This window comes from Ranitomeya imitator, chromosome 1, assembly GCF_032444005.1.
Source record: "Ranitomeya imitator isolate aRanImi1 chromosome 1, aRanImi1.pri, whole genome shotgun sequence".
Taxonomy (NCBI): domain Eukaryota; kingdom Metazoa; phylum Chordata; class Amphibia; order Anura; family Dendrobatidae; genus Ranitomeya; species Ranitomeya imitator.
In genome coordinates, this window is record NC_091282.1 from 690,995,870 (window position 1) to 691,010,138 (window position 14,269).

At 45.5% G+C, this 14,269-nt stretch overlaps 1 protein-coding gene across 3 annotated transcripts in view; it reads left to right on the forward strand.

Moving 5' to 3' along the window:
• The window catches only part of AP4S1 (adaptor related protein complex 4 subunit sigma 1), an 83,380-nt gene that overhangs the window by 36,833 nt on the left and 32,278 nt on the right, over window positions 1-14,269 (forward strand). For all 3 annotated transcript variants that reach the window (XR_011314017.1, XM_069730365.1, XM_069730355.1), the window contains one exon: window positions 4,784-4,852. Coding sequence is in view for 2 of the 3 variants with exons in the window: in XM_069730365.1 (XP_069586466.1) it covers window positions 4,784-4,852 (69 nt within the window). In the remaining variant the exon portion in view is untranslated. The remainder of the gene's footprint in view (window positions 1-4,783; window positions 4,853-14,269) is intronic.

Consider the following 14,269-nt stretch of genomic DNA (forward strand, 5'->3'; position numbering starts at 1 on the left):
TACCATACCAGTGCCATTTATTGCATTCTAGCTCAGGTACCGTACCAGTGCCATTTATTGTACTCTAGCTCAGGTACCGTACCAGTGCCATTTATTGTACTCTAGCTCAGGTACCGTACCAGTGCCATTTATTGTACTCTAGCTCAGATACCATACCAGTGCCATTTATTGCATTCTAGCTCAGGTACCGTACCAGTGCCATTTATTGTACTCTAGCTCAGGTACCGTACCAGTGCCATTTATTGTACTCTAGATCATGTACCGTACCAGTGCCATTTATTGTCCTCTAGCTCAGATACCGTACCAGTGCCATTTATTGCATTCTAGCTCAGGTACCGTACCAGTGCCATTTATTGCATTCTAGCTCAGGTACCCTATCAGTGTCATTTATTGTAATCTAGCTCAGTTACCCTGTCACTGCCATTTATTGTACTCTAGCTCAGATACCGTACCACTGCCACTTATTGTACTCTAGCTCAGGTACCGTACCAGTGCCATTTATGGTACTCTAGCTCAGGTACCGTACCAGTGCCATTTATTGTACTCTAGCTCAGGTACCGTACCAGTTTCATTTATTGTATTCTAGCTCAGGTACCGTACCAGTGCCACTTATTGTACTCTAGCTCAGGTACCAAACCAGTACCATTTATTGTACTCTAGCTCAGGTACCGTACCAGTGCCATTTATTGCACTCTAGCTCAGATACCGTACCAGTGCCATTTATTGTACTCTAGCTCAGATACCGTACCAGTGCCATTTATTGCATTCTAGCTCAGGTACCGTACCAGTGCCATTTATTGCATTCTAGCTCAGGTACCCTATCAGTGTCATTTATTGTAATCTAGCTCAGTTACCCTGTCACTGCCATTTATTGTACTCTAGCTCAGATACCGTACCACTGCCACTTATTGTACTCTAGCTCAGGTACCGTACCAGTGCCATTTATGGTACTCTAGCTCAGGTACCGTACCAGTGCCATTTATTGTACTCTAGCTCAGATACCGTACCAGTGCCATTTATTGTATTCTAGCTCAGGTACTGTACCAGTGCCATTTATTGTACTCTTAGATCAGGTACCGTACCAGTGCCACTTATTGTACTCTAGCTCAGGTACCGTACCAGTGCCATTTATTGTATTCTAGTTCAGATACCGTATCAGTGCCATTTATTGTCTTCTAGCTCAGATACCGTACCAATGCCATTTATTGTATTCTAGTTCAGATACCGTACCAGTGTCATTTATTGTAATCTAGCTCAGATACCCTATCACTGCCATTTATTGTACTCTAGCTCAGGGACCGTACCACTGCCACTTATTGTACTCTAGCTCAGGTACCGTACCATTGCCTTTTATTGTACTCTAGCTCAGATACTGTACCAGTGCAATTTATTGTATTCTAGCTTAGGTACCGTACCAGTTTCATTTATTGTATTCTAGCTCAGGTTCCGTACCAGTGCCATTTATGTACTCTAGCCCAGATACCGTACCAGTGCCATTTATTGTATTCTAGCTCAGGTACCGTACCAGTACCAGTACAATAAATGGCACTGAGAGGATGTGGAAACCACAAGAGAGACGACCAACAAAGGTAGCTATAATCGAAATAAAAAACTCTTTATTAAATACACATATATAAAACATAGTAGGACATAAATAGAACACGGATGGGGAAACGGAATAGGTCACAATACAGGTACTCCCCCATAAATAACAGAACGTGCGGGCCAAGCCCTGACTCCCTCTACAATGAATGTAAAAGATGTAAATATTGGTAGAGGACACCAAAATGACGGAATGGCTGAAGTTTGTGTGAATCACACTATATTTGCGTAATCACTGCACCCTGGAACAAGTGGGTCTAGAGTATATGTCAGTCTCTATCATGCCATAAAATCACAGTGGACACCTATAAAAAGTAAGGCCCAGAGAACTTTCAATAACTAAGACATCCCAGATACCCACTGGAACCGGGCACGTGAAGTATGGAGTAAATCAGGTAAGTCACCTACAAAAAAGCCATACCCGAACACACTAATCCTGACACCAGGGACACAACCAGGAGGGTGCCGATGCACCCATGAATACAGCAATCAATATAGTAAACCAGTCACTATTACCTGGTCCTGGGCGGTTAGCGGGTGTACGTCAGATGCGTGGCCGGCACGTCTACCCGACGCGCGTTTCGGAGCCGATGCTCCTTCGTCAGGTGCGCTTAGTTATTGAAAGTTCTCTGGGCCTTACTTTTTATAGGTGTCCACTGTGATTTTATGGCATGATAGAGACTGACATATACTCTAGACCCACTTGTTCCAGGGTGCAGTGATTACGCAAATATAGTGTGATTCACACAAACTTCAGCCATTCCGTCATTTTGGTGTCCTCTACCAATATTTACATCTTTTACATTCATTGTAGAGGGAGTCAGGGCTTGGCCCGCACGTTCTGTTATTTATGGGGGAGTACCTGTATTGTGACCTATTCCGTTTCCCCATCCGTGTTCTATTTATGTCCTACTATGTTTTATATATGTGTATTTAATAAAGAGTTTTTTATTTCGATTATAGCTACCTTTGTTGGTCGTCTCTCTTGTGGTTTCCACATCCTCTCTGTGTTATACAACTACGACTGGTACGGTTTATAGTCCGACAAGTGAGCAGCAGTGAGTGCTTACATCCATCTTACTCACGTGATGTTGCTCTCTGGTACCACCATTTGGATAATAAATGGCACTGGTACGGTACCTGAGCTAGAGTACAATAAATGGCATTGGTACGGTATCTGAGCTAGAAGACAATAAACGGCACTGGTACGGTATCTGAGCTAGAGTACAATAAATGGCACTGGTACGGTACCTGAGCTAGAGTACAATAAGTGGCACTGGTACGGTACCTGAGCTAGAGTACAATAAATGGCATTGGTACGGTATCTGAGCTAGAAGACAATAAATGGCACTGGTACGGTATCTGAGCTAGAGTACAATAAATGGCACTGGTACGGTACCTGAGCTAGAGTACAATAAATGGCATTGGTACGGTATCTGAGCTAGAAGACAATAAATGGCACTGGTACGGTATCTGAGCTAGAGTACAATAAATGGCACTGGTACGGTACCTGAGCTAGAGTACAATAAGTGGCACTGGTACGGTACCTGAGCTAGAGTACAATAAATGGCACTGGTACGGTATCTGATCTAGAGTACAATAAATGGCACTGGTACGGTACCTGAGCTAGAGTACAATAAATGGCACTGGTACGGTACCTGAGCTAGAATACAATAAATGGCACTGGTACGGTATCTGAACTAGAATACAATAAATGGCACTGGTACGGTATCTGAGCTAGAGTACAATAAATGGCAATGATAGGGTATCTGAGCTAGATTACAATAAATGGCACTGGTACGGTACCTGAGCTAGAATGCAATAAATGGCACTGGTACGGTACCTGAGCTAGAGTACAATAAATGGCACTGGTACGGTACATGAGCTAGGGTACAATAAATGGCACTGGTACGGTACCTGAGCTAGAGTATAATAAATGGCACTGGTACGGTACTTGAGCTAGAGTATAATAAATGGCACTGGTACGGTACCGGAGCTAGAGTACAATAAGTGGCAGTGGTACGGTATCTGAGCTAGAGTACAATACCGTACCAGTGCCATTTATTGTACTCTAGCTCAGATACCGTACCAGTGCCATTTATTGTACTCTAGCTCAGGTACCGTACCAGTACCATTTATTGTACTCTAGCTCATGTACCGTACCAGTGCCATTTATTGTACTCTAGCTCAGGTACCGTACCAGTGCCATTTATAATATTCTAGCTCAGGTAATCTATCCGTGTCATTTATTGTATTCTAGCTCAGTTACCGTACCAGTGCCATTTATTGTGTTCTAGTTCATCATCTTCTGTGCACATAAATTGTAGATTTATGATAGTGAAACCCACAACATTGACTTTATATTCATTTTGATTTATTGGAGAAAAAACGTGACATCCTGGCAAAATGCAGCCTCACGTGATTATGCTCCCCTGCGGTTAGTCTCAGATGCCCCATATGAGAGCCTGTTATTGTGCTCCCAAATTTTGTTAATCATTGTGTACATTACAGTGCCAGCCTCAGTGCCCGCACTGGTAGTATTAATGAACTGTCATTAGAATAGTTGATCAATTTACAGATCGTGGGGGTGCGACGTCCGGCATAAACACCAATCACCTGTCACTGATGCTGCCAGTGGCCGAATGTGTTCAGTTGTGCTACCTCTCAGCACAGCTCCATCAACTGTACAGTGCCCGTGGCCGGGCACTGCAGAACTGTTCGCGTCTGACCACTGCACATGTGCCTGCGGTTGGGCACTGCACATCTGTCCCTTATTCAATTGAGTTGCAGTGGATTTCCATTTCTGTGGTCTGGCCACCATACTGTTAACAGAGCTTGCAGTTCTGCTCCCCAACTGAACACATTCGTCTGCCAACAGCACCAGGAGCAGCTGATCTGTGGCAGTGCCAGGTGTCGCACCCCTACCGATCTGATATCCTGAGGATGGGTCAATATAAAAGTACTGGACACCCCTTTTAAGCTTCAATAATACCCCACCATAAGTGCCCTCATTAATGCTAACCATGAAGTCCCCCATGAATACCAGCCAAAATGTCCACATGTGTACAGTAGGGAGTTTGAGTTTATTGAAGACCTTGAGATGCACCCAGTAGGTAAGAGAGGCTCCAGGTGGTCCTGTCTTGTCATCCTCTATCCTGAGACCTTCTCTTTCTCTTTACAGAATGAGATGGCAATCTTTGAACTTATTCATAATTTTGTGGAAGTATTGGACAAATACTTTAGCCGAGTGGTAAGTACAGATTGTCATTTGAGACACAGATTTTGATACATTAGACCCTGTGTAAATAATCATTAGTCAATGCCTTTTGGGGGGAACTTATTCTTCACTGATACATTTTCTATAATTAATTGATTATTTTGTAGAATCATAGAATGTTAGAGTTGGAAGGGACCTCCAGGGTTTTTTGTTGCTGCATCACACTGTTGACTTATGTGCAATCTCATGATCTACTAGTAGATCCAAGTCTTTTTCACACGTGCTGTTGCTTAGTTCTATTCCTCCCATTCTGTAGATGTAATTTTCATTTTTCTTGCTCAGATTTGTATAATTTTGCAATTGTTAAATACAATTCTATTAGTCGTTGCCCATTGTTCAAGCTTATCTACATCCTTCTGAATCTTATCTTTGTCTTCTCTACTATAATCTATCCCCCCTAGCTTTGCATCAATCTGCAAATTTGATTAGTTTAACCTTCCGTTCCATTATCTAGATCATTTAAAATAATGTTGAACAACACTGGGGCCAGGACCCGAGCCTTGTGCTGCCCCAATTGAAACACTCTTCCAATTAAATGTGCAACCATTTATTACCACTCTGAGTACGATCATTGAGCCAGTTATGAATTCACCTAACCGTAGCTTTGTCAGTCTCTCATACCTGGTCATTTTGCAATAAGTGTAGTATGAAATCCTTTATGAAATGCTTTGCTGAAGTCGAGATATACTATATCTACAGCATTTCCCTGATCCATTGAGTGAGTGATTCCATCATAGAAGGAAATTAGATTAGTCTGGCATGACTTGTTTGCTACAAACCCATGCTGGCTCTGGTTACTTACTGTATTCTTATCCAAGTACTTGCATGCTGTTTAATAATGTGTTCAAACATCTTTCCTGGTATAGAAGTAAGGCTCACTGGCCTGTAACTTCCTGGCTCTGTCTTCTTTTCTTTTCTCCTTCGCCTCATTGGGGGACACAGACCGTGGGACACAGACCGTGGGTGTATGCTGCTGCCAATAGGAGTCTGACACTAAGTGATACAAAAAAAGTTAGCTCCTCCCCTGCAGTATACATCCTCCTGCTGGCTCTCAGCTAACCAGTTCTTGCTTAGTGTCTGTAGGAGGCACATGGGTCTGTTTCAGACCCCAACGTTTTTATTTTATTGCTTACTTTTCTGTAAATTTTTATTTTTTTAATTAACGGAGTGAAGGGGGCGACGGTTCCTTTGAAGGTTCCGATCTCCCCCGAACCATCAACAGGCGAGCACGGCGAGCATACCTCCCCCGTACCCTTTCCTGCGACGTGGGAAGCCATGCCTGAGCTCACTTCAGGGGCGACGGTTCCTTTCATGGTCCCGATCTCCCCACACCAGCAGCAGGCGACCACATGGAGTGTCGCCTCCATGTATCCTCTCCTGGAGCCAGGCCTAATGCCGGACAACTGGCCCTGTCCACCCTGACTGAACTCCGTGGCTGTACAGAGGCCCTTCTCTATGGCGTCCGAGCAGCCCCCACTGTCCCCCCACTGTGACAGCGGATGGCACAAGGAGGCGGACAGGTCCTCTCCACCTCCCTAACAAACGGATGATGGATTGAGGCTTATCCCTGCACCGTCCACGCTGCACAGAACAGCGCTGAAACCCACCTCCGCGGCGGCTCCATGCCGGGACGCGCACCAATGGTGAGTGGATCCATCTTCAGAGGGATATCCACATGCTGACAGGCAGCCTCAGCCACTTCCCTGTGGCCCACCTCTCTGAGGTAACGCTCTGGATGGCTGCAAAAATTTAGTCCCCGGCTTCGGCCGATTTGTAGGCCGCATCCTGGAAGTCTTGCCTGGAACGACCCACTGGTGACATCCGCCGACTACAGAAATTTAGGCCCCGTCTTAGGCCTATTCAACATCGTGTCTGTGGCTCCGCCCCCCAAATTGGCACTTCTCGCTCTCTGCGAGATTTTATCAACTCTGCAGCTCCCGGTGGCCATCTTGGTCCACCCGGCCAGCTCACACTGGGGTGACAGTATTTCTGCATTAAAGGGGCACATCGACTCTACATCAGTACCCGGGTAAGGAAGTACCTGGTCTTAAAGGCACATGACCAGTATTTCCTGGTCTTAAAAGCACATGACCAGTATTCCCTGGTCTTAAAGTCATATGGCCAGTATTCCCAGTCTTAAAGGCGCATGACCAGTATTCCCTGGTCTTAAAGGTGCATGACCAGTATTCTCTGGTCTTAAAGGTGCATGACCAGTATTCCCTGGCCTTAAAGGTGCATGACCAGTATTCTCTGGTCTTAAAGGTGCATGACCAGTATTCCCTGGTCTTAAAGGCGCATGACCAGTATTCCCTGGTCTTAAAGGCGCATGACCAGTATTCCCTGGTCTTAAAGGCGCATGACCAGTATTCCCTGGTCTTAAAGGCGCATGACCAGTATTCCCTGGTCTTAAAGGCGCATGACCAGTATTTCCTGGTCTTAAAGGTGCACGACCAGTATTCTCTGGTCTTAAAGGTGCATGACCAGTATTCCCTGGTCTTAAAGGTGCATGACCAGTATTCTCTGGTCTTAAAGGTGCATGACCAGTATTCCCTGGTCTTAAAGGTGAATGACCAGTATTCTCTGGTCTTAACCCCTTCATGACCTTGGGATTTTTCGTTTTTCCGTGTTCGTTTTTCACTCCCCTCCTTCCCAGAGCCATAACTTTTTTTATTTTTCCGTCAATTTGGCCATGTGAGGGCTTATTTTTTGCGGGACGAGTTGTACTTTTGAACGACATCATTGGTTTTAGCATATCGTGTACTAGAAAACGGGAAAAAAATTCCAAGTGCGGTGAAATTGCAAAAAAAGTGCAATCCCACACTTGTTTTTTGTTTGGCTTTTTTGCTAGGTTCACTAAATGCTAAAACTGACCTGCCATTGTGATTCTCCAGGTCAGTACGAGTTCATAGACACCTAACATGACTAGGTTATTTTTTATCTAAGTGGTGAAAAAAAATTCCAAACTTTGCTAAAAAAAAAAAAAAAAAAAATTGCGCCATTTTCCGATACCCGTAGCGTCTCCATTTTTCGTGATCTGGGGTCGGTTGAGGGCTTATTTTTTGCGTGCCGAGATGACGTTTTTAATGATAGCATTTCGGTGCAGATACGTTCTTTTGATCGCCCGTTATTGCATTTTACTGCAATGTCACGGCGACCAAAAAAACGTAATTCTGGCGTTTTGAATTTTTTTCCCGCTACGCTGTTTAGCGATCAGGTTAATGCTTTTTTAGTTGATAGATCAGGCGATTCTGAGCGCGGCGATACCAAATATGCGTAGATTTTATATTTTCTTTATTGATTTATTTTGATTGGGGCGAAAGGGGGGTAATTTAAACTTTTATATTTTTTTTATTTTTTTTTCAACTTTTTTTTTCTACTTTTGCCATGCTTCAATAGCCTCCATGGGAGGCTAGAAGCAGGCACAACGCGATCGGCTCTGCTACATAGCAGCGATCTGCTGATCTGCTGATCGCTGCTATGTAGCAGAAATGGAGGTGTGCTGTGAGCGCCAACCACAGGGTGGCGCTCACAGCCACCGGTCATCAGTAATCATAGAGGTCTCAAGGACCTCTATGGTTACAATGGAGACGCATCGCCGACCCCCGATCACGTGACGGGGGTCGGCGATGACGTCATTTCCGGCCGCCCGGCCGGATGCGGTAGTTAAATGCCACTGTCTGCGTTTGACAGCGGCATTTAACTAGTTAATAGGTGCGGGCAGATGGCGATTCTGCCCGCGCCTATTACGGGCACATGTCAGCTGTTCAAAACAGCTGACATGTCCCGGCTTTGGTGCGGGCTCACCGCGGAGCCCTGCATCAAAGCAGGGGATCTGACCTCGGACGTACTATCCCGTCCGAGGTCAGATAGGGGTTAAAGGTGCATGACCAGTATTCCCTGGTCTTAAAGGTGCATGACCAGTATTCCCTGGTCTTAAAGGTGCATGACCAGTATTCCCTGGTCTTAAAGGTGCATGACCAGTATTCCCTGGTCTTAAAGGCGCATGACCAGTATTCCCTGGTCTTAAAGGTGCATGACCAGTATTCTCTGGTCTTAAAGGTGCATGACCAGTATTCTCTGGTCTTAAAGGTGCATGACCAGTATTCCCTGGTCTTAAAGGTGCATGACCAGTATTCCCTGGTCTTAAAGGCGCATGACCAGTATTCCCTGGTCTTAACCCCTTCATGACCCAGCCTATTTTGACCTTAAAGACCTTGCCGTTTTTTGCAATTCTGACCAGTGTCCCTTTATGAGGTAATAACTCAGGAACGCTTCAACGGATCCTAGCGGTTCTGAGATTGTTTTTTCGTGACATATTGGGCTTCATGTTAGTGGTAAATTTAGGTCAATAAATTCTGCGTTTATTTGTGATAAAAACGGAAATTTGGCGAAAATTTTGAAAATTTTGCAATTTTCACATTTTGAATTTTTATTCTGTTAAACCAGAGAGATATGTGACACAATATAGTTAATAAATAACATTTCCCACATGTTTACTTTACATCAGCACAATTTTGGAAACAAAATTTTTTTTTGTTAGGAAGTTATAAGGGTTAAAATTTGACCAGCGATTTGTCATTTTTACAACGAAATTTACAAAACCATTTTTTTTAGGGACCACCTCACATTTGAAGTCAGTTTGAGGGGTCTATATGGCTGAAAATACCCAAAAGTGACACCATTCTAAAAACTGCACCCCTCAAGGTACTCAAAACCACATTCAAGAAGTTTATTAACCCTTCAGGTGCTTCACAGCAGCAGAAGCAACATGGAAGGAAAAAATGAACATTTAACTTTTTAGTCACAAAAATTATCTTTTAGCAACAATTTTTTTATTTTCCCAATGGTAAAAGGAGAAACTGAACCACGAAAGTTGTTGTCCAATTTGTCCTGAGTACGCTGATACCTCATATGTGGGGGTAAACCACTGTTTGGGCGTACGGCAGGGCTTGGAAGGGAAGAAGCGCCATTTGACTTTTTGAATCAAAAATTGGCTCCACTCTTTAGCGGACACCATGTCACGTTTGGAAAGCCCCCGTGTGCCTAAAAATTGGAGCTCCCCCACAAGTGACCCCATTTTGGAAACTAGACATCCCAAGGAACTTATCTAGATGCATAGTGAGCACTTTGAACCCCCAGGTGCTTCACAAATTGATCCGTAAAAATGAAAAAGTACTTTTTTTTCACAAAAAAATTCTTTTAGCCTCAATTTTTTCATTTTCACATGGGCAACAGGATAAAATGGATCCTAAAATGTGTTGGGCAATTTCTCCTGAGTACACCAATACCTCACATGTGGGGGTAAACCACTGTTTGGGCACATGGTAAGGCTCGGAAGGGAAGGAGCGCCATTTGACTTTTTGAATGAAAAATTATTTCCATCGTTAGCGGACACCATGTCGCGTTTGGATAGCTCCTGTGTGCCTAAACATTGGCGCTCCCCCACAAGTGACCCCATTTTGGAAACTAGACCCCCCAAGGAACTTATTTAGATGCCTAGTGAGCACTTTAAACCCTCAGGTGCTTCACAAATTGATCTGTAAAAATGAAAAAGTACTTTTTTTTCACAAAAAAATTATTTTCGCCTCAATTTTTTCATTTTCACATGGGCAGTAGGATAAAATGGATCATAAAATTTGTTGGGCAATTTCTCCCGAGTACGCCGATACCTCATATGTGGGGGTAAACCACTGTTTGGGCACTCGGCAGGGCTCGGAAGGGAAGGCGCGCCATTTTACTTTTTGAATGGAAAATTAGCTCCAATTGTTAGCGGACACCATGTCGCGTTTGGAGAGCCCCTGTGTGCCTAAACATTGGAGCTCCCCCACAAGTGACCCCATTTTGGAAACTAGACCCCCCAAGGAACTTATCTAGATGCATATTGAGCACTTTAAACCCCCAGGTGCTTCACAGAAGTTTATAACGCAGAGCCATGAAAATAAAAAATAATTTTTCTTTCCTCAAAAATGATTTTTTAGCCTGGAATTTCCTATTTTGCCAAGGATAATAGGAGAAATTGGACCCCAAATATTGTTGTCCAGTTTGTCCTGAGTATGCTGATACCCCATATGTGGGGGTAAACCACTGTTTGGGCGCACGGCAGGGCTCGGAAGGGATGGCACGCCATTTGGCTTTTTAAATGGAAAATTAGCTCCAATCATTAGCGGACACCATGTCACGTTTGGAGAGCCCCTGTGTGCCTAAACATTGGAGATCCCCCAGAAATGACACCATTTTGGAAACTAGACCCCCAAAGGAACTAATCTACATGTGTGGTGAGGACTTTGAACCCCCAAGTGCTTCACAGAAGTTTATAACGCAGAGCCATGAAAATAAAAAAAAAAATTATTTTCTCAAAAATGATCTTTTAGCCTGCAATTTTTTATTTTCCCAAGGGTAACAGGAGAAATTTGACCCCAAAAGTTGTTGTCCAGTTTCTCCTGAGTACGCTGATACCCCATATGTGGGGGTAAATCACTGTTTGGGCACATGCCGGGGCTCGGAAGTGAAGTAGTGACGTTTTGAAATGCAGACTTTGATGGAATGCTCTGTGGGCGTCACGTTGCGTTTGCAGAGCCCCTGATGTGGCTTAACAGTAGAAACCCCCCACAAGTGACCCCATTTTGGAAACTAGACCCCCAAAGGAACTTATCTAGATGTGTGGTGAGCACTTTGAACCCCCAAGTGCTTCATAGAAGTTTATAATGCAGAGCCGTGAAAATAATAAATACGTTTTCTTTCCTCAAAAATAATTATTTAGCCCAGAATTTTTTATTTTCCCAAGGGTTACAGGAGAAATTGGACCGCAAAAGTTGTTGTCCAGTTTCTCCTGAATACGCTGATACCCCATGAGTGGGGGTAAACCACTGTTTGGGCACACGTCGGGGCTCAGAAGGGAAGTAGTGACTTTTGAAATGCAGACTTTGATGGAATGGTCTACGGGTGTCACGTTGCGTTTGCAGAGCCCCTGGTGTGCCTAAACAGTAGAAACCCCCACAAGTGACCCCATTTTAGAAATTAGACCCCCCAAGGAACTTATCTAGATATGTGATGAGCACTTTGAACCCCCAAGTGCTTCACAGACGTTTACAACGCAGAGCCGTGAAAATAAAAAATCATTTTTCTTTCCTCAAAAATTATGTTTTAGCAAGCATTTTTTTAGATTCACAAGGGTAACAGGAGAAATTGGACCCCAGTAATTGTTGCGCAGTTTGTCCTGAGTATGCTGGTACCCCATATGTGGGGGTAAACCACTGTTTGGGCACACTTCAGGGCTCGGAAGTGAGGGAGCACCATTTGACTTTTTGAATACGAGATTGGCTGGAATCAATGGTGGCGCCATGTTGCGTTTGGAGACCCCTGATGTGCCTAAACAGTGGTAACCCCTCAATTCTACCTCCAACACTAACCCAAACACACCCCTAACTCTAATCCCAACTGTAGCCATAACCCTAATCACAACCCTAACCGCAACACACCCCTAACCACAACCCTAACCCCAACACACCCCTAACCCTAACCACAACCCTAATTCCAACCCTAACCCTAAGGCTATGTGCCCACGTTGCGGATTCGTGTGAGATATTTCCGCACCATTTTTGAAAAATCCGCGGGTAAAAGGCACTGCGTTTTACCTGCGGATTTTCCGCGGATTTCCAGTGTTTTTTGTGCGGATTTCACCTGCGGATTCCTATTGAGGAACAGGTGTAAAACGCTGCGGAATCCGCACAAAGAATTGACATGCTGCGGAAAATACAACGCAGCGTTTCCGCGCGGTATTTTCCGCACCATGGGCACAGCGGATTTGGTTTTTCATATGTTTACATGGTACTGTAAACCTGATGGAACACTGCTGCGAATCCGCAGCCAAATCCGCACCGTGTGCACATAGCCTAATTCTAAAGGTATGTGCACACGCTGCGGAAAACGCTGCGGATCCGCAGCAGTTTCCCATGAGTTTACAGTTCAATGTAAACCTACGGGAAACAAAAATCGCTGTACACATGCTGCGGAAAAACTGCACGGAAACGCAGCGGTTTACATTCCGCAGCATGTCACTTCTTTTGTGCGGATTCCGCAGCGGTTTTACAACTGCTCCAATAGAAAATCGCAGTTGTAAAACCGCAGTGAAATGCGCAGAAAAAAACGCGGTAAATCCGCCATAAATCCGCAGCGGTTTAGCACTGCGGATTTATCAAATCCGCAGCGGAAAAATCCGCAGAGGACCAGAATACGTGTGCACATACCGAAACCCTAACCCTACCCCTAGCCCTAACCCTAGCCCTAGCCCTAACCCTAACCCTAACCCTACCCCTAACCCTACCCCTAACCCTAACCCTATTCTAACATTAGTGGAAAAAAAAATTTCTTTATTTTTTTATTGTCCCTACCTATGGGGGTGACAAAGGGGGGGGGTCATTTATTATTTTTTTTATTTTGATCACTGAGATAGATTATATCTCAGTGATCAAAATGCACTTTGGAACGAATCTGCCGGCCGGCAGATTCGGCGGGCGCACTGCGCATGCGCCCGCCATTTTGGAAGATGGCGGCGCCCAGGGAGAAGACGGACGGGACCCCGGCTGGATCGGTAAGTATGATGGGGTGGGGGGGGACCACGGGGGGGGGGGGGATCGGAGCACGGGGGGGGGGAATCGGAGCACGGGGGGGCTGGAATGGAGCACGGGGGGGCTGGAATGGAGCACGGGGGGGTGGAACGGAGCACCGGGGGGTGTGGATCGGAGTGCAGGGGGGGTGATTGGAGCACGGGGGGGTGATTGGAGCACGGGGGGAGCGGACAAGAGCACGGGGGGGGAGCGGAGCACTGGACGGAGGGGAGCCGGAGCAGTGTACCGGCCAGATCGGGGGGCTGCGGGGGCGATCGGTGGGGTGGGGGCACATTAGTATTTCCAGCCATGGCCGATGATATTTCAGCATCGGCCATGGCTGGATTGTAATATTTCACCCGTTATAATAGGTGAAATATTACAAATCGCTCTGATTGGCAGTTTCACTTTCAACAGCCAATCAGAGCGATCGTAGCCACGAGGGGGTGAAGCCACCCCCCCTGGGCTAAACTACCACTCCCCCTGTCCCTGCAGATCGGGTGAAATGGGAGTTAACCCTTTCACCCGGCCTGCAGGGACGCGATCTTTCCATGACGCCGCATAGGCGTCATGGGTCGGATTGGCACCGACTTTCATGACGCCTACGTGGCGTCATGGGTCGGGAAGGGGTTAAAGGCGCTTGATCAGTCCAAGGAGCCCTCCGCCGCCGACCCCAGCTTTATCCTCTAGTTCCCCTCAGTGGACTTCTTCACTGACCAATCCATGGTTCTCTGACCAAGAGATTGAATCCCTCTGTGTACCCTCTGTGTTTGGAGTGCTCGCA